Source organism: Molothrus ater, chromosome 14, assembly GCF_012460135.2.
Source record: "Molothrus ater isolate BHLD 08-10-18 breed brown headed cowbird chromosome 14, BPBGC_Mater_1.1, whole genome shotgun sequence".
NCBI lineage: Eukaryota > Metazoa > Chordata > Aves > Passeriformes > Icteridae > Molothrus > Molothrus ater.
The window spans coordinates 2,049,032-2,070,004 of record NC_050491.2 but is presented as its reverse complement, the minus strand read 5'-3'; the positions used below and the strand labels follow the sequence as shown (position 1 = coordinate 2,070,004).

At 46.0% G+C, this 20,973-nt stretch overlaps 1 protein-coding gene across 2 annotated transcripts in view; it reads right to left on the bottom strand.

Annotated features, from left to right (window-relative positions):
- The window catches only part of LOC118698651 (ubiquitin carboxyl-terminal hydrolase 12-like), a 30,918-nt gene extending 9,945 nt beyond the window's left edge, over positions 1 to 20,973 (bottom strand). For both annotated transcript variants that reach the window (XR_008508617.1, XM_036402117.1), the window contains exons 1-5: positions 20,906 to 20,973; positions 6,573 to 6,653; positions 2,377 to 2,590; positions 1,374 to 1,600; positions 109 to 185 (exon numbers count right to left, since the gene is read on the bottom strand). Coding sequence is in view for 1 of the 2 variants with exons in the window: in XM_036402117.1 (XP_036258010.1) it covers positions 109 to 185; positions 1,374 to 1,600; positions 2,377 to 2,590; positions 6,573 to 6,653; positions 20,906 to 20,953 (647 nt within the window). In the remaining variant the exon portion in view is untranslated. The remainder of the gene's footprint in view (positions 1 to 108; positions 186 to 1,373; positions 1,601 to 2,376; positions 2,591 to 6,572; positions 6,654 to 20,905) is intronic.

Here is a 20,973-nt window from a genome sequence, read left to right as displayed (position 1 = left end):
ACTCACAATGTTTTACCTCATGTCAAAACCTACAGAGAATAACTAATCCAGGCTCTTTCCTCCTGACCAGGGCAGGTATTTTTTCCATTCCCAAAGAATTCTGTTTACCTTAGACAATGTGTAATTGATGTATTTTGTTCCACATCAACCGAGAGGTCCAGAAAGTCCTCATCTTTGCTACTAACCTTGAAAAAAAATAATAAGAGGAGATATTTGGTAACAATTTGGAGCTGGCAGATTTCTTTTATCCAATTCTGGAGTGGTGCAATGTGATTAAAAATAAATGTACATGTACACCAAGAGGCCTTTTCTTGAGGTAAACTAAAAGTGATTAAATAGTCTGATGTGGTGTTAAAATCTGTAGAGGAGCATTAAAAAAAGGCAACAACAAAACAAATCCAAAAACCCACGGAAAAAAGCACAAAACCCCAAACACTTCCTCATGAAACATCTCTTCCCCCTTGAGACTTCAAGGCATTTCTGATTATTTCACTGGCAAAGCCAGGTTTTAACCACCCAGAGCTCTCACTGGAGAGGTTTTAACCACATTCCATTTTCTCTGCAGCCTGCTGCAGCTTTCTGCTGCATTTCAGGGTGTAACAGTCAATACTCAGAGGCAAGGCAGAAACAGGCAGATGGCTCCTCAATTAAATGGGTTAGCAGGGAGGAAAACCATCTTTCCATTTGTGGAACAGTCACATTTCATTGCAAAAACCTTGAGACAGAATCCTATTAATGTCATTTTTAGAGCTTCTCCTCACCACATAGCCATAACTTTAGATTTTAAATGCCAAGAGCAGTCTTTTCTGTTGTAATCACTCCTGGGGTTTTTTATTTCTCTCCCCATCTGGGTTTTTTTTTTTTTTTTAGCACTATTAAATCAGAGCATATGACAAACTACAAATCCCTGGTCTGAAGGTGCTGTGGTTCTAATTCTAGAATTCATGCCACTTTATTTGCTCTCAAAGAGAGTGGCCAAGGACCAGCACCAAGCACAAAATTCCAGTTCAAGCAACTCAGTTCGTGCCAGAGTTAAATTAAGAGCAACTCTCATGTAGGAACACAACATAAACTCTCAGCCACTGACACAGGGAATAACATGGAGACAAAAAGGCAGCTTGGGTCAGCCAAGTGCAGCTGCCTCAATGGAAACAGGGAGGAGAAACAGGGAAAACACTGGGCTTTTTCTGGGCAACATACCTTAATGAGCACTGGTTTGAACATAGAGTCCTAAAATAGGCTATGCTCCATATTTTAATAGAGACAGTGCAATTTCATCTACCCTAGTGAATGAAAAAGGGTGCTCAGTGTTGGGGAAACCAATCCAGGAGCTGGGAGAGAGCTAAGGAGGAGTGGTTGGGTGGTGCACGTACAGCCTCACAGTTAAGACATCTGGTTTCATTGGTTAGTGTTCCTTGGAAGATTTCATGGACCCACGTCAGATCAGCCTTGTCTCCTTCTTCACTCTCAATGCTGCCATTCTGGAGCTTCCCATTCTGCTTCTCCTGCTTCTTCTCCTCTTGCAGCAAGTCAGCAATAGTGTTCAGTAGGTAGTTCAGGAATTCGTGTGCATCCTGCTGCATGTAATTATCAAATAATTCTGCAAAGGGAGACAGGGAGGAGAATGAACAACTACAGACACTTCCCAACACCAGGTCACTGTGGCTTTTTCCCTTCCCTCCTCTCCCCTGTTACACAGCTCTGGTGGCACTGGTGAGTTTGGGAAGAATTGCATTTTGTTGTTCTCTCAATGATTATCCTCAGGAAGAAGAAACACACAGCTGAAAAATACCCTTAAAGAAACTTAATTTGGCCATTTCTCAGAACTGAAGAAATCACTATTGGTTTGGGGCTTTTTGTAGTTTTTTTTCTTCTTTTCTTTGGGAAGGGAGATAAATAAAGAAATTCAGATGTGTTTGCCTTGGGCCACTGATTCATTAAATCCAGCACCAAGGGGCAAAAATCCCTTACTGGAAGTTTGTTATCTTTTCAAGATCAAGCAGAGAGGAGAAATCAACAGCCAGAACTTTTCCTCAGCAAACAGCAGCTCTGATCCTAAGGAATTCATCCTGCCACAAATGCAAGGGAAGAGGCTATGAGTGGCTGGGTCTCCTGTGAGAGTTCACGAGAGCAATGACCTGCAGTGTGTTTTGTTCCTCTAGGGAGCACCAGGCCAGTGTGAAATATCTGGACATGTGCAAGTCTAGAAACACAGACACTGAGAGAAGGACAACTCACAGGTGGTGAACTTCACACCACAAAAAATCTCCAAGAAACCTGTTAAAACTTGACAATTTTTACTCCAAAAAAACCCCTGAATTTAACATTTGACATCCTTAAATATGCATTAAAAAAAAAAATCATTTCTTCATTTACCATTTTCCTTCCTCAAGCGGGAAATAAATTTCTTGGGTGGGATGACTCCCACCTTCTTCTTTTGTGTGGCAATACTGTTGAAGAGATCAGAGAGGCAGGTCAGGAGGCTTTCCTTCTTTCGAGGCTGCACCTTGTATGCCAAAACCTTTTCCCGAAAGGGCCGACAAAAATACAGGGCCTGCAAGACGGAGTTGCAGTAGCAGGTATTGCCGAACTGGTCAGAAACAGAACACAGGGAAAACAAAGGCCTTTGCATTAGGGCTGCCAAAAAGGAATGACAGGAACAGAGTTCATTGCAAATGTCACACAGTGAAACTGGAGAAGTCACCTGGCAGAGCTCATTTACTGGGGAAAACACCGGTTGGGATGGGGGGGAACATGGTTGGGATGGGGGAAACGCTGGTTGGGATGGGGGGGGAAACGCTGCTTGGGATGGGGGGAAACGCTGCTTGGGATGGGGGAAACGCTGCTTGGGATGGGGGGAAACGCTGCTTGGGATGGGGGGAAACGCTGCTTGGGATGGGGGGGAACACTGGTTGGGATGGGGGGGGAACACTGGTTGGGATAGGAGGAATGGAGGGAAACACTGGTTGGGATGGGGGAAACGCTGGTTGGGATGGGGGGGAAACACTGGTTGGGATGGGGGGGAAACACTGGCTGGAAAGGGGCGGAACACTGTCTGGAATGGGGCGGAACACTGGCTGGAATGGGGGAAAGAAAAACTGCTTGTGGGATGGGGGAAATGCTGGTTGGGATGGGGGAAATATTGCTTGGAATGGGGGGAAACACTGGCTGGAGTGGGGGGAAACACTGCCTGGAGTGGGGGGAATGGAGGGAAACACTGCCTGGAATGGGGGGAAATATTGCTTGGAATGGGGGGAATATAGAGAAACACTGGTTGGAGTGGGGGGAAACTGCTTGGAATGGGAGGAAATACTGGCTGGAATAAGGAGAAACACTGCCTGGGATGGGGGAAAGAAACACTGCCTGGGATGGGGGAAAGAAACACTGCTTGTGGGATGGGGGAAATGCTGTTTGGGATGGGGGAAATACTGCTTGGAATGGGGGGAAACACTGGCTGGAGTGGGGGGAAACACTGGTTGGGATGGGAGGAATGGAGGGAAACAGTGGTTGGAATGGGGGGAAATATTGCTTGGAATGGGGGGAATGGGGGAAACACTGCCTGGAACGGGGGGAATGGGGGAAACACTGCCTGGAATGGGGGGAATGGGGGAAACACTGCCTGGAATGGGGGGAATGGGGGAAACACTGCCTGGAATGGGGGGAAATATTGCTTGGAATGGGGGGAATATAGAGAAACGCTGGTTGGAGTGGGGGGAAACTGCTTGGAATGGGAGGAAATACTGGTTGGAATAAGGGGAAACACTGGCTGGGATGGGGGGGAAACACTGCCTGGAGTGGGGGGAAACATTGGTTGGGAAGGGAGGAATGGAGGGAAACAGTGGTTGGAATGGGGGGAAATATTGCTTGGAATGGGGGGAATGGGGGAAACACTGCTTGGAATGGGGGGAATGGGGGAAACACTGCCTGGAATGGGGGGAATGGGGGAAACACTGCCTGGAACGGGGGGAAAGGCTGAGCCTTGTGACAGCAAGGGTAGGGAGAGGAGGCATCACTCACAGGATGCTGGGAATACACAGAAAAAGTAATTAAGGATTCAGCAAAGAATCAAAATTTGTGGAGACACAGAACAACTCATCATCCTGAGAGGGGAGAGCTAGCAAGGATACTAAATAAATCAATAAAAAATTCCACAGAGTATTTTAAGTTGGGAGGGACCCCTGAGGATCACTGAGTCCAACTCTAAAGTGAGCAACCCATACAGGGATCAAACCCACAGCCTTGGCATTACCAGCACCCTGCTCTGACCAACTGAGCCAATTCCAGGAGCAAAACCTATTATAAATCAATAATAAAACCAATATTTCCTGCTTATAACACAACGTTTTGAGCAGCACACGATGCAGGGCCATGCCCAGAGCAGCTGTTTGGCCTGTGTGCAGGCAGTGTCAGGCACAGATAAGGCCTTGCAGAGGCTGCTCCCCCTGGCTGAGCAAGGAGGACACCAGGATATCAGCTTATCACCCACAGCAACACACCATGGCTTCAGAGCTGCTGCTCTGCAATCCACTGTGCTGCTGCTGCTGCTGCTTCAAAAAGGGACACAAATTCTGGGTTTTCAGCCCCCAGATATTCTGGTAACGAGGTTCTGCACCCCAAGAGCAACATATTTTAAATAAAGCAAAAAAACAAAAATCTGTCTGTAGAGCAAACTGGTTTTAGGTGATACACTGAGACATAGTCACTGTTCACCCAAATTTGGGGTGTTTACTGCAGCAGAGTGGTTTCAAGGTAATAATCACTTTGACTGAAACAGAAAAGGAACAGCTTCATTCATACAGCTCTAAAGGTCACAGATTATAGCTCCAGTAACATTGATTTATACCATATGCAAACAACAGGGAACAACAGCTAAAACTTATTGACACGAGGAAAATATATATGGAAACTAAACAAACACATGAATTAGGAGAGAGAATCACTCACATGCTTGTTAGTGACCTAGAAAAACAAAGAATCATCATGCTAAATAAATCTGCACACAACACAAAATAGCCATCCTAATTCTGAAAGCTTATTTGAAGATAGGAGCTTCTTAAAATGAAAATTGAGATGAAATTCTGGAATGACACCATTGTTCCATCCCTCTTAGGTTTTAGTAAATATAAACTATTTTAAGTTTCCCACATATTCTGCAGTGGCTTTAGATACATTTTAACAGAGTCAGGTTGCTTTAACTCATTGATCCAAAAATTAAATAACTATTTATAAAATATATTTTATATATATAAAAATATACTATTTTATATAAAATATACTGAAATACTATACTATAAATAATTAAATAACTATTCAACCCAAAGTTTTGGCCTCCATTGCCCACAAGTTCAACACCTGATTGTATTTGCAGTGCAATCACACATTTAACAGCACTGATGCTGAAGGCATGGAATTGTCCTCTTTAAAATGCTCCAATTAATTCCAAATCATGAAAGAACCAGAAATAACTTCAGAAAAAGCTCAGCAGAACAACAGTGTGGAAACACCACCCTCAAGAACCCAGTTGCATGCAATGAAGCACAACAATGTTAGTCATGTTTTGTCCTTCAAACCAGAGAATGGATGGGGTTCTAATAATTCTGGTTATTTTTAGGATGCTGTTTTTCCTCCTCACTCCATTCAGTGCTCTGCTATTTCTGTCACAATTCCATTTTTGCCATTCTGGTGCAAACCTCAGCAGCTCTGGAACGGCCACCAGCACCCCACGTAGGGAACAGAATTCTGGGTGTTTGGAGAGCTGGGTGTGTGAAACACAAACTGCTAGAAACCCACACAGAGTCAATTAACTGGGTCTCTAATGAGCTCAATAAATACTGTTTAGTTGGCCTTACTTGGTGTGTGAAGACATGGAGCATCTCCCAGCTCTCAACACAACCCTGACGACCAGAACACAGCAATAATTGTTTCTAGTGAGTTCTGCCAAAATTGCATTTTCCCATCATGAATAGGATGCCACAGAACCACTGCTGCTCTGAACTCACCAGGATCAACATCCTCTGCACAGCTCTGCTGCCCCACAGCCACACAAACTGCAAAAATTCAGCTTTTTGGAGGGTTCATGGCTACACCAAAACTCCAGAAGGAGTATTACGACACGAAGGAAATATCCACCCAGTCCATGTCATTCATCTCCTGCACAAAACTTCCACTCCTCCCACGAGAGGGATGTTTTTAGAACTAAAAAGTAACACATTTTAATTTTAAAGCCTCCCCTGCACTGCAGCATCAGTGGAAAATCTGCTCTGGAACAGCATATGAACAATGGACACACTTTATTATTTCCAATTTTCCAGCGAAATATTAAAATCTTAGAATTAAAAATGTAGTGGAGGAGGAAGAGTTCTCTCAGAGACTTTACAAGAAATACATTTATTTTTCTGTGTTTCAGATGAAATGCTGTCTTGGTTAATAAGCACACTGCAGGATGTGGTGTCTGCGCTCAGTCCCACTCCAAGTGAGAAGTTTCATCCATCAAGTTCTGAGAGAATCCTGTTAAGCTCCAAATTAGGATGTGAATGAAAACCCAGCATTTGAAGCATACAAAATTCACTTACATTGACCAAGCCAAAATAATGCTCATTCACAGGGAACTGCTCAGGACCAATCTCTTTCTCCAAAGCAGAGGCATTGGCGCCCTACAAAAAACAATATTTATGTTAGGGAAAACAGAAATTTCCTAAAAAACCCCCCAAAGCTTAGGAAATAATTTACTTCCACTGAAAATCAGTATTTTGTCAGAATTAAATGAATGTGAAGCTTTATTATCATAAATGTACCAAGATGTCATTTAAAATCTCAACTCCCTCAACCAAAATCAGTAATCTGATCTACCAGAAAGGTTTGCTACATTTGAGTTTCTTTAAAAATTATCCCAATTAATTGTTCTCACTTAAAACACCAGGTTGGCCACAGTGATCTAGAAACAGCAACTTAATTTAGTCAAGAATGCACTGTAAAAATAAACTTATCCTGTCTTTTTCTAGCTTTATTTTGCAAAATACTACAGACAAATGAAGATTTTTATTACAAATCCCCAGAAGAATGGAAGGAAGAGTTTTACCACAGATCACCTGAAAGTGCTGTGGCTTGGTTACCTTCCATTTCAAGGTGATGTGTGAAGCTCACAGTGCATTTTGACACATCCTTGAGTTTCCAGCAGTACAATGAGGGTGGAATTTGCTGTTTTAGATACAACTGAAAACCACCACTGCTCTTATTTGGCACATAAAGCATTCCAATGCTTTATTTTTAATTTTAACTTGCTCCACTTCATATTCAAAGTGGTTTCTTCATCTCTTTCCATTTTCAATCCACCAGCCCCTTATGGATGGCAATACCTGGGGTTTGGTTCCTTCCCTCATTCCTCTCCACCTTGTTCTTTAATGCTTCTTGCTGATGCTCCAACATTCCTGAGCTCCTTTGTGCAGAATCCAAACACTTTGGATTCCTAATTCTGTTTTAAATGCCCAAGTGACTCCAATTCTAACCTTGCCCAAACAGAAATCCTCCTGCACAGGTGAGCCACCTTCAGGCACCTCAGAACAACATTCAACCAAACATTTCAGTCCAGCAAAACTCAATTGATTTCTTCCCCTGAAGCTACCAATGCTTTTCAATTGCTCAGCAAACATTTCCACCAGCTCCCTATTAATATAAACCACAAGCAAGTAAGGACAGTTCCATCCAGATTGTTTTTAACAGAGAAATAACTAAAAATTTCCTAAAAACCAGGAGAGAAACCAAGAAACAATTCTGGATTCTGGTTTAACAGCTGTAGTTGGATGTCCCCCATCAGATTCCCAGTGAGTTCCAGTTCTCAAAGCAGATAAAAGGAGGCAGGCTCAGAACTGGGTACTCCAAACCCCACCCAACATTGCCAGGGTGCTGACAGATTTACAAGCAGAGCCTGCTCAAGCAGCAATTACACACAGCATTTCTGAGGCATCAGTGCCAGTTCAGGCAGCTCCTCTCATTTGTTTCCTTGCAGCCATTCCCTGCTTCCAAGGAGCTCTTTTTCCTCCAATATCTGCCCTCAATAAAACCCAAATCAAACCTAAAATGAAAGGAGAACCATCAGCGAGGAGGATTTGCTGCCAGGGGTCTCTCCTGGGCTACCTCAGCTCTCCACTTCCTCTGCTCTGATCCACACTGCCTTTGGGAAATGCTGTAAAATTCAAAATTCAAAATTTCCTGACAAAATTTATGGAAATGCACAGGAGGGGAAAATTCTGGAATTTTCAGCCTGGAAATCAGAACTGGCTCCTGCTGAGGTTGTTTTGCTCTTCCATGCTGCATGTTTGGAGATTAGGAAAGGAGGATTTGTAAACCCTGAGAGCTTGGGAAGTTCAGTTTCAATTTCTCTGGAGGTTCCTCAGCCCCTCCATGATCTCCAGTATTTTATTAGGAGAAAAGCCCATTAAAGGAGGTACCAAACCTCCAAAACCAGTGAAACCTGAGAGCCCAAATGACCCAGCTGGAAAGCAGCACATGGAATAAATATCTGTACAAACAAATAAAACCAGAAGAATGGTTTTATTCAAAATGTAATTTTGAGTAAAGCTATGATATAAAGAATTGAATAACCTGCCATAAACTAGGGTTGTCAACCAAGCCACCACCAACTTGTATCCATTTAACCTGACTGGTCACAGGTGAATTTTTTCCCAAGTGTTTCCTTGTATTTATTACCCAAACTTTATAAATTTGGGTAAATTAACTGCAGAGGCAGATTAAAAAATTAAGGTTTCCTTAACAAATTAATATTAATTATATTTAATGTTTTATTTACAATTGAAGTGGTAGATGCCTCATCCCTGGGAGTGTTCAAGGCCAGGCTGGAGCAACCTGGGATAGTGGAAGGTGTCCCTGCCCATGGAATGGATGAGCTTTGAGGTCCCTTCCAACCCAAACAATTCTGGGATTCTGTGATGATTCTAAAGTTTCTTGCTAGAGAATATTTTCAATTCATAAAATCATTAAAAAAAAACCAAAACAGGACTCAAAGCACTTGTGGGAGGAATAAAAAAAAAAAAAAACAAAAACCCAGAGATGAATCATAAATAGCTCTGAAGATGCAAACTTGCAAATTAAATAGAGAAAAAGTTCCAGGAAATGCAGTGCCCAGTGTTCCAGGGAAAAAGAACTCCCTTGCAGAATCACAGATGATTCATCACAGAGTCAATGTCCAGGAGAGCTGCACTGAACAAGGACATGGGGGAAATTCACTTTATGGGGAAGGCAGCACTTGGTCACGTTTTGGGGTAAGGTCCAGAACTGCAGGCAAAGTCCAGCTCCTCCCAGTCAGGGATCTCTGCAAGCCAATTAACAATTAGCAATTAACTCAGGGCAGTGAAACCTGCTCCAGCCTGAGCCACGGCCTGCCTGCAGTGAGGCTTTGCTGTCACTCTGACGGGTGGCACATCCCTCTGCCCACCCCAGCCGAAAGATTCTTCCATCTGTCACAGATCACAGGAATAATTCCTCACCAGAAACAATCCACACTTCATCATTTTGGAAATAGAAAAGTCACATTTTGTCCAGAATTAAAAATCTAACCAAAGTGGGAAGTGTACATAAGATGAAAATTAATTTTGTTATTTGGGGAATTAATTAAATTCTCCTCTTTGTGGTGCCACAGCCAAAGTGTTCTGCATCTTGTGGCACTTTGCACACCTAAACCCACCAGAAAATCAATACAGTTTTGCTGAACTATGTGACATATTGTGGGAGCAACAAGAAATGCCATGAAAAAATCCCTCATCCATAGCAATAGAGTTTGCTTGGCATAAAACAGCTAAGCAAGAACACTAAAAACTAAAATACAGCTGAAGATAAAGATTAATGACTTCTCACTGCTAGTGCAAGGCAAATAAATGAATGTTTTACCAACCCCAGAGTACCTCCCTGACTTCTGGGAGGTGCAAGGAAATGCTCCCCAGGAGCTGCTCTGCTTCAGGACCATCAAACTCAGCTCTGTGAGCAGGAATAAACCCAGATTTGTCCAACACACAGTTACCCCAGGAGGAAAACTTCTCATTTAACCACGTGGTAATAGTGATTGACTTCCAGCATGAGATGTGGATTTGGTCTTCCACAGTGGTGGGGAGGTGACAAGGGAAGTTTCAGCACTTGTAAGCAGAATTTTCCATTTTCTGGAAATTCCTGGATTTCAAGTGTTGTCTCAGAGCTTCCCTTTTCTGCTCACAGCCCACTCACAGAACTGGCTGTGCTTCCACAGCTCTGCAATTATCAGTCAAACAGGAAAATGAAAAACTGCCTGGCCCATCTCAACTATCACCACCTCAGCAGGAATACACACAGCTAAAAATGGCCAAGAAAACCTCCAAAGAACAACAAGAAAATATTTCCTGTCACAGCTGCAGTCATTTTACTTTATGTATATCAGCTAATTAAAAGAAGGCTCTATCCATGAACATTTCATGTCTGAAAAGACAAAGAACACCCTTAAAAAATCGAATATACCAAATATTGAAGTACCAAAAAACAGCACAGGGAACTGGTAACATTCAAGTTTTCCTCACTTTTTTATACCAACACAGTGAGGGACATCACACCAATATCTGGATTTAAAAATGCAAGAAAAGGCTGGATGGGGCACTCAGTGCTCTGGGCTGGTGACAAGGTGGGGACTGTCACATTGGACTCAATAATCCTGGAAGTCTTTTCCAACCTAAAGGATTCTGGGATTCTATTCCATGCTCAGAGCTGGATGAGATACAGAGAAAAGAGCATTGGGGTAAACTAATACCTACCCAGAGAACACTCAAGGCAAGTTCTGGTGAATTTTTTAAAGCAAAGGGATGTGAAAGGAGCAGTTTCAAACCCCCTTACCTGAGGGAGCTGTCTAACCAAGCCAAACTGAGGCAGTGATCCCACAGTACTCCTGAAATTTTAACTGAAAAAGCCATCAAATCCAGAAGAGAGATCTATCAACTCTTCCAGCTTGTAAGCTCTGAGCGATTTTTGCCCACTAGAGAAGTCTTAAAGATTTCTTTCCAGTTCAATGCAACATGCAAGTGGAATAAATAATAGTAGACTTTTGTTTCTTAGCCACTGCAGCACCAAAACTAGATCATAGAGAAGGATAATAGGCATTACTGCCTCTTCTTAGCAAAAAAGAAAAAAAAATCCTATTCCTGCAAAGAAAATGAGTATTTTGCATAGCCTAGATTTAATTGATTTCAGAAACTGGAAATGTATCAAACAACAGGGCTTCAAGACTTGGTGACCTTAAACTTACTGGATTTGTAATTATTCTTACAGACAAAAGCTCAGAGTTTGCATTCACTTATCTGCCAGGAATCAGAGGAGTGCTCAGTTCTGTCTGTATTATATTGAATTAGCTTTATGGCAGAAATTGCAATCAGGCAAGAGTTGAAGAGTTTTGGTGAAGCTGTGGATGAATAAAAGCTGGGAGTGATTAAGAAGAACCCCACAGCTCAGAACAGGAGCTGCTGTCAGCTGAGAATTCCACATTTCCAGCATCCTCGTGGTTCCTGCTTCAAGTCAGAGCCTCTTTCCTTCTCAGCAATATGAGTTTCACTGAGTTGCAGTGAAATCTTGATCCACCACAAACCCTGGCTGACAATTAGTGCACTGTTATTACAGACTACCCATTTTTTTTACCCTGAATTCACACTTTCCCACTTGGCTGGAATCCCCATTTCCATTCCCAAATATCTGCTTTCTGTGCTCTGGAGGTAACTCTGCCCTTGTGGGGATGGTTAGAAAGGCAGAGAGAAGGGTGTGAGGAGACCTGAGCATGGAGCAGCTGCTGCTGCAGCTCCAGGGAAAAAAAGGGACCAAAATTAGCACAACTCTGGGGCAGGACCCTCAGTGCTATTCTGAGCTCCTGTCAAAATAATCAGGTCAGTGCTGTGCTGCTGCTCAGCAAACAGTGAGCTGGAAAATGAGGGAAAAACCCACAAAGCAGGGAAGGAGTCAGGAGTGGGGAGATCCCACTGCCCTCAGAGTTCATGGCATTCACCCCTGACAAGTTCTGAGGGGCTCTAATTACACGGGTTTTGAATTGCCAGTGGGTTTAGAGCCATTCCATAACCACCACTGGCTCAATGTAATGACAAAAAATACTCAAGATTTCTTTGGTGTCATTAACAGACACAGAAATTCAGAAAGACTTGTCAAACAAATGCCCCATGAGGTTTTAATTGATGGTTTTTAACAGGGATGAAGCAGCTGCTTCAAGTACAAGGGAATTAACTGAAATGGTGAAGTCCTTCCAATCTTTTCAAAAATACAACTACAAACTTACAGTTTGGTCTTTTTTCAAAATTAATCCTGCCAAAATCTACAAGGAGTCTTTTTTTTTTTTTTTTTGGTTAAAGTCTGCTGTGTTTATTTTGGGCACTCCACTACTTTAGATGGACACACATAAATGCACACACCCCAAAAGATGCTCCATTTGCAGTTCATTTGTGGACAGTTGCAGACTGTCAGAAGAGAACTTTTAAAATCTGGATGTGTGTCCCAAAATTTCAGAAAATGTTCTATTTGTTCACTGTATCCTGTTGAAACTGCAGTTCTCCATGCTGGCCTCCACCCTTCAGCTGCTTCAGGCCTGTCTAAAACACACCCAAGACCAATCAATTCCATTAGCTCAATTTTAACTATCAATTTAAAGCCCTCTCCATAAATGCAAATTGGAAGATTCAGCCTTTCTTTAAGGATAATTACTATTATTTTAGCTCAGTACAAAATATTAATTTCAAATTACCTGATTTTTATGCATTTCTTTTTTTGCAATGAATCTAATTCAGTTCAAGTGAAGGAATTAAAGGCTCATAACTCAGGGGATCTCTAACCTTTCCCTGCAGCTGGATGCACACCCAGGAGTTGTGTAGCATCACTGGAGTAAAAACCTGATGAAATAAAATCCCTGAGGATATTTGGCTTGGACTCCACACCATTCTAACTCCTGGACTGGAACCAGCTGCTTCCCACTGAGCACCTGCCTGCAAAAGACATTTTCCTTAAAGAAAGGCAAAAAAAGGGAAAAAACCGACAGGATTTCAGTGTCCAGAACATGCCTGGTGCACAAGTCTTGCTCTCTAATGACTCATTTGGATTTGAACAAATGAGAGGAGCAGAAGATTGAGGGTTTCAAGGAGCTGGGAAGCAGCTTTGAGGTTGTGCAGAAAGGCTCCCAGGGACACCATCGTGCAGCACTCCAGATTAGAGGAGCTGCTTAAACCAACTGCTGAGGAGTTGTTTTAAGAGTGAATAAACAAATCAAAACAAAAAGGGAGGAAAAGAACAAGTAGGCCAAGCCAGAGCTACTTAAAACCTAAAAAAAAAAAAATAAAAATAAATTTTAAGAAGCTACTTTTGCAGCAAAGGAATCTGCATGAGCTGATGCAGAAGTCTGCCTGCACTTGCTGTATTTGCTGAGATAATAGTTCCAGCTTCAGGACTATTAAAATTACCCTGGGGGGAAGTGGAAATGGAGCCGATTGGGGTTGTAAACATAGATTAGATGTTGCTTTCCCCATCCTTTAAAACTCCTTGGCTGTTGAGCACTGAAGTCAGATAAAAAGAGTTGTCAGCTAGGTTTGAAAGGATCCCTTTTCACAGATCTGGGAAGGCTGTCTGTGTTCCAGGCATAACAAATTACTGTAAATTGAGCCCTGGATTGCAGCACTTTGCCTGCATAAGCACTCCAAACAAACTGATAATCCTGAAAGGAGCAGTGTCACAGACCATCCAAGGCTCCACCTTCCAAATGCCACGGAATCTCCCTCCTGGAAAGGCTGTGCCCGTTTCCAGCAGGGAGCAGAGCTCACAGAGCACCCTGACTGCTGCCATGGCACCCAGAGAAACTCCAAAGTGCTGCATTTCCAAAGGAATTTCCTCCTAGGAAGCTTCATTGGAGTGGTTTAAATGAATGAGGGCAGGGTGCTTTGGGAACTCCTCCAAGCACGTGTTTGTTCTGTGAGGAGCTGGTCCTGCAGGGATCCACACTCCCAAAGGACAGCAGGGCCCAGCTCCTGGGAACCCTCTCAGCTGATGCTCTGTGAGTGAGACAGCAAAGCCGGGCTCCAGGGAAAAAACACCTGGAAAGGATGCTGGGAAAAGGGCAGGAAAACCAGAACCACTGCTCAGGGCTGACCTTTGGCAGCAGCTCCTTCCCCTCCTCAGCCACTGCCTCCCACATCTCACTGCTCCCAGTGCATCCCAGTGCATCCCAGTGTCCTCAGTCACTGCCTCCCACATCTCACTGCTCCCAGTGCATCCCAGTGCATCCCAGTGTCCTCAGCCACTGCCTCCCACATCTCACTGCTCCCAGTGCATCCCAGTGCATCCCAGTGTCCTCAGCCACTGCCTCCCACATCTCACTGCTCCCAGTGCATCCCAGTGCATCCCAGTGTCCTCAGCCACTGCCTCCCACATCTCACTGCTCCCAGTGCATCCCAGTGCATCCCAGTGTCCTCAGCCACTGCCTCCCACATCTCACTGCTCCCAGTGCATCCCAGTGCATCCCAGTGTCCTCAGCCACTGCCTCCCACATCTCACTGCTCCCAGTGCATCCCAGTGTCCTCAGCCACTGCCTCCCACATCTCACTGCTCCCAGTGCATCCCAGTGCATCCCAGTGTCCTCAGCCACTGCCTCCCACATCCCAGTGCATCCCAGTGTCCTCAGCCACTGCTCAGCCACTGCCTCCCACATCACACTGCTCCCAGTGCATCCCAGTTCATCCCAGTGTCCTCAGCCACTGCTTCCCACATCACCACTGCTCCCAGTCCATCCCAGGCTCCCAGATCACCACTGCTCCCAGTCCATCCCAGTTTCCTCAGTCACTGCCTCCCACACCAGCACTGCTCCCAGTCCATCCCAGTTTCCTCAGTCACTGTCTCCCACACCAGCACTGCTCCCAGCTCATCCAATCCTCAGTCACTGCCTCCCACACCAGCACTGCTCCCAATTCATCCCAGTGTCCTCAGCCACTGCCTCCCACATCTCACTGCTCCCAGTCCATCCCAGGCTCCCAAATCACCACTGCTCCCAGTGCATCCCAGTGTCCTCAGCCACTGCTTCCCACATCACCACTGCTCCCAGACCATCCCAGGCTCCCAGATCACCACTGCTCCCAGTCCATCCCAGTTTCCTCAGTCACTGCCTCCCACACCAGCACTGCTCCCAGTCTATCCCAGTCCATCCCAGTTTCCTCAGCCACTGCCTCCCACACCAGCACTGCTCCCAGTCTATCCCAGTCCATCCCAGTTTCCTCAGCCACTGCCTCCCACACCAGCACTGCTCCCAGCTCGTCCCCCTGATTTCTCCACCCCAAGACTCCTGGTGTCCTTGTGGGGCTGCAGTGACCCAGTAACACACATAGGAGAGGAGGCTTTGCCAGCTCAGCTCTCAGGGATTCTGCAGCTCCCCGAGAGAACAAACACAAACAGCTCCCAGCTGTGCAAGGCCCAGTGTTTACCAGCATTGTTCTTTTGTGAGCTGGCAGGGAGATTTTATCAGGAGCCTCACACATCAAACAGGGCAGGGACAATGTTGTGGAGGGTGAGGAAGTGGATGCTGAGGGAGAGCAAAGATTTAGAAACAGGTTAATATTTCATTTATAACTTCAGCTATTACACAGGCACAGAGCTGTAAAACTCAGCTGTGAGACCAATCAATGGATCTGAATGGGGAGATATATTCACAACTCAGTGTGTGAGAGGTTAAGTGGATAAATCATGGAATAGTTTAGATTGGAAGGGACCTTAGAGCTCATCCACTGCCACCCCCTGCCAGGGTGGGACACCTTCCACTGTCCCAGGCTGCTCCAAGCCCTGTCCAGCCTGGCCTTGAGCACTGCCAGGGATCCAGGGGCAGCCCCAGCTGCTCTGGGCACCCTGTGCCAGTGCTTTACCACCCTTAAGGGAAAAAAATTCCATCCTTTCTTGTCTAAATTAACCCACTTTTAGTTCAAAACCATTCCCTCCTGTCCTTTCACAACAAAGTTTCTCCCCATCTGTTTTACAAGCCCACTTTCAGTATATAAAAGGAGCTGAAAATAGAAAATACAACATACAAACAAACCATAATGATGCACAGTGCTGCCCTTTATTTTGGCAGCAAGTGCAGGAATCCCCCAAACTGACATCTGCTGGAGCAAGCACTGAAAGCCATTTCTTTTTTAATGGCAACAAGACAGCAAGTGATGTGCATGTAAACACATGAATTCCAAGGCAATAAAAGCATTTGCTCTAAATCCTGATTAAAGAACCAAACAGCAGAGATTCAACAACAGAGCACATATTGAACAAGCTACACTCTGGTATTTTTGCATCCTTCCCCAGGTATTCACACTTCATTTTTACACGGTAGCAGCTCTGAAGCACAAGTCCTCTCATAAAATCAGTGTCTACTTTGAACAAATGAACCATGGAGTGACCAGTTTCCCCAACTCCATGGCACAACACAGCTGGGATCTCTCATGATCTCTCATTTTCCTGAGAGAAATGTCATTAAAGAATGACATTTTAAAAGTTTATAGACAGTCAAAGCAGACACCAGAACAGCACAAAAGCTCCTTCAGGCATTCAGGACTCCTGTAAAATCCCAAAGCTCGTTCCAAGGGAACCTGGGTGGTCCAACCTGAACTGCAGCCTCCTTTGCTTCCAGCCCCAAACTGTCAGAAGCCCCAAATCTGCAGCAATAAACACCCATCACACACAGCATGTGGGAAAACCTTGACGTGACCTCCTCCCTGATTTGCAAAGGGTTATGTAGTTCTTTTCCCCCTAAAACAATTACTCTCAGTTATTCTGGCTTTTAAGTGCAAAGATGAATATTTGGTTTCTTTCAGCTTAACAAGTCAGTCAAGAAGCAGAGCACTGCTGGAGACAGAAATCTGCTTAGCCAGCTCTACACTCCCTTCTACCAGTGATAAAAATAAAAGCTATAAATGTTAATTCTCTGATAGAGCCAAACCAAAGTCCTACAGCTACAGGTGACAGCAGGGAGGTGACATTCCACACCAGGGACACCACAGCTCTGCTTGAGCTGCCCAGTGTAAATTATTCAGGTGGCAAATGGAAATGTGGCACTTAAAAATGCTGCAGCCAGCTCCCCTCCAGCACTGAAGGCAATAATTATGTCCTGATTCAGAGTGTGTAAGACTACCCCCAATTTGTAGCCTGGATTGGAGTTCTTCAGGCATGTCCTACTGGTTTGACCAACAATTAGACATGAACCCAGAGGAAGTGGCCCTAATTGCCTACAAGAAACAATATTCTGCTCACAGCTTACTACAGACTGCTCACAAGCTGCCAGAGAGGAAAAGCCCAGCTCTGGGCTTTGCACCTTGCTCCCTTCTCAAGTTCTGGTGTCCTCTTCCAGAAGTCCTGTCAATTCATCAAAATCCTCGAGTTCTGACTCAGAAACTCAGTTCTACAACTGCCTCAGAGCACAGAAAATACATCCTGGGTCAGAGGATGCAGTCAGACCCAGGGAACTCTGCCCTCCTCACTCTCCTCAGCCAAGAGAGAATTCCCACCTTGTCCTAGGCTGACATGTGGCCCAGGTTGGGGGACTCACTCCTCCACATTCCTGCTCCTGGACTGTGCTGTCTGTGGAGGGACAGACAGTGGGACAGAGCTCTCCTTTGCTTTTAGTTAGTTTTAGCTTGCTGAGGCAAGGAAGTTCCCTGGACTGTGGGGTTTTTTCCACTTTTCTCCAAGGAGGAATTTTCTCCTGGACTGGTTGGGGGGAGGGGCTGATTGAATCTGCTTTCCTAGAGGAGCCCTTTGGGGGTTCTCTCCCAAATCTGCCCTGAACCAGGATGCACCTGCTCACCCCAGACCCACAGACCCCCCCTTTGAACACTTCTGAAACAGCAACTGTAGATTTTTTAAGCAAAATGCCTCAGCAGTGCTCTCTGTTTCCACCTCTGCAGCCATTTCCCCCAATCTTGCAGTTGCCTACAAACAGAAGGAAAAACCCCCAAAGCCCAGAGCAGAGGGAAGGGCTGGGACACAAAGCTGGTGCCAGGGAGGCAGAGCTGGGGCAGTGGCTCCTGGCCATGGCTGTGCTTCCCACGTGGTGCCACAGCCTCCCCAAGCCATGAATCACATCCCAGGGAACAACCCCTGCTGCCTCCCAGCTCCCAGTCCTGGCCAGGCTGGAGCTGCCACAGGGATGTGATGAAACTGAGGCCTTGGGAAGGCTGAGCTGAGCAGAGGCTGGACAGAGCTAAAGAATAAAGCAGGGATTTATTCAAAGGATGTCCTCAATGGATGCACCTTGGGCAGCACAAGAGCCCAGCCAGGGCTGCACCCAAGATGAATCAAAATGGTCACAAAAATCCCTGACTGGTCATGGGGTCTGTCACTGTGATCAGTTCTGCTCCATTTGCATCTTGCAGTTCATTGTCCCATTCCAGCTTTAGCCCATGCAGTCCCATCCTTGTTTTTCTCTCTCAGCCCACGGTGTTTGTGCTCTTGGGCTGAGATTTGGATCATTTGTCCTTGGTCCCAGCTGGAGCAGGAATTGTTTTGTCTCCCTGCGCTCACCATCCCATAATATGAAGCCCAGACCCACACACTGAAGCAGCGCAGAATCTGAAAAATAGAAAAGCTCAAACCTGAGGCATCAAAACCCTGGAAAAGGGACAGTGCTCCCAGCAAGGAAATGCCACCACCCTGAGGCACAGCAGAGCTGATCCACGGGCAAGTGATTTCAGGGAGGGGGAGATGATCCAAGTTCAACCTCATTACGGGCTGGAATGAGCTCAAGCTTGGAATTTCATTTTTAAAGAGACATTGGAGAGGAATGGAGTGGCTGAGAAGCAATCAGGAACAGCAGTCCCTGTGATGCTGAAGAGTCTGACCATGTCACAAACCTGGGTTTCACTGTTCCAGCCTGGAGCACAGATGATGACTGGAAATGCTGGTAAAAACTGCATATTTTACTAAAAAAATATGTAAAGTTCTATACAATCACTACAGTTTAGCATAGTCCTGAAGAAAGCAGCTCCCAAAGGGACTTTGTTCATGTATTTCAATGTTTTTAAAAAGAAGGCTCAGCTTTTTCATCTACCTTTATGACAAACCAAACAGTATTTTGACTTGCTGGGCATGCAAATAGACTGATCTAGTTCTAAAATACAGCACCCAGACCTTAATTTCCTGGGCTAGATGAGGGAATAAATGTTAATATTGACAGTAAGTTTAGCCAAGCTACACATGCACCTAAAACACTGATGCTGACAGATCTCACAGCATTTGATTGAATCATTAATTAAGAAATTTGGAAGCCACTTTCATGCAATTATTAAGTGCTACTAGCACTGCTTTAGGATTTCTGCACAGAACTGAAACAGCAAATTCTCCACTTGAAACATAATGGGGAGAATCTGCCTCCCCAGAGCTGCTGCAGTTCTTGGAAAAGAACTCCCAGAACCTCAGGAGGGGAATGGGAAGAACCTGCCCAGCTTCCATCCACCATCCCAACCAAAATCAGGAGCAAAAATGCCAAAGTCCCACAGGGATGTGCTCAGGTGTGGCTGCACAGTCCCAGGGACATGCTCTGCCTTCCCAGTCCCAGACTCAGCCAGCTGCTCTCAGGAATGCACCCAAAATATTCCAGGGACTGAGTCAATCTCTGCCCTGGGTGCAGAACTCCTCAGCAAATTCCTGACTCACCTCTCATGGCCCTCATCTCACTGGGTCTGTGATGGCAATTAAAAAATACAAATTATGCAGAAAAAAAACCCATTTGGTGAGATTAGGGAAGGAGAAAGTCTTGGGAAGTCTTCTCCCAAAGACTTCCAGGGAGGTCTCCATGGCCAGGGATTTGAAAAGCAAAGATTAATGTCTCCTTGTTAGGGGTGTGAGGCTGCAAATCCCCAGTTTGGAGCTGAGCATTTTGGTCAGTTTGTACTGGTTCAGTTCAGCTGGGCCTGGACTTACACTGGGAGGCAGCACCTGCATCAAACAGTAGGAAAATCCTGCTCCTGTCCCACACAGGTGAAAAGAGAGCCAGTGAACTGGTGTGGAGGCTGCAGAGGGGAGCTGAGCAATGAAAAGGTGGGATTGTGAACACCAAACTGCTCCAGTGGGCACCCCCGGGCCGCTGCCCTGCTGGCTCTGGGAGCTGCAGCCGGGGCTGGGAGCACGGAGCTCCTCCCAGAAGGTTCTCTGGGCACAGCTCGGCTGTTCCACGGCCGGGCTCAGGTATTTCAGCCGTGCTCAGCGCCAGCCCGGCCACTCCAGGCTCTATTTACACAGCAGCGGAGCTTCATTAAAAATTCTGCATAATCATGCAATTACCAGCCGGCCTCTCTCGCTGGCGGCAGGGACGGTCCCGGTACACGCATGCACGTGGAGCGACTGCAGAGCTTTGACAAACGAGTAGAACGAGCTTTAAAATGAACTCAAGTTATCACAACAACCCACTGCGACCCGGGCACAAGGCCAATTAATGCTCGATAATTCCTTTTCTCTGCGAAAGGCAGCACCCACCGGCCCGAAAAACATTTCAGAGCACGGGCGGCGGCAGACACACCCACCGGGAGCGCCGGGTTCGCGTTCCTGCCGAGCCTCCAGCACCTTTCCCACCGGGATTTCAGCCCGATTATCCCAAACCCCTGCGAGCCCCGGCCAGGCCGGCACCCGCGCTCAGCCCGGCCGCGGCTCCCCGCGCTCCGCTCGCCCTGCCCCGGCACAGCCGCTCCGCTCCGGCCCCTCAGAGCCCGGAGCCGGCGGCGGGGCCTCCCGCAGCGATGGCTCTGAACTGCCCGCACGGCGCCAGGGCGCGGAGCGCGGGCTCTCCCCGTCGCTGAGCGCGGGGCACAAGGCCGGGAGCCCCTGAGGAGCGGCGGCGCGGGCCGGGCGGCCCGAGGGCTCTCACCATGGTACAGACGGCGGCGAGTCTCCGCACCGTCACCAGCGCCTCCATCCGCCCCCGGCCGCCGCCAT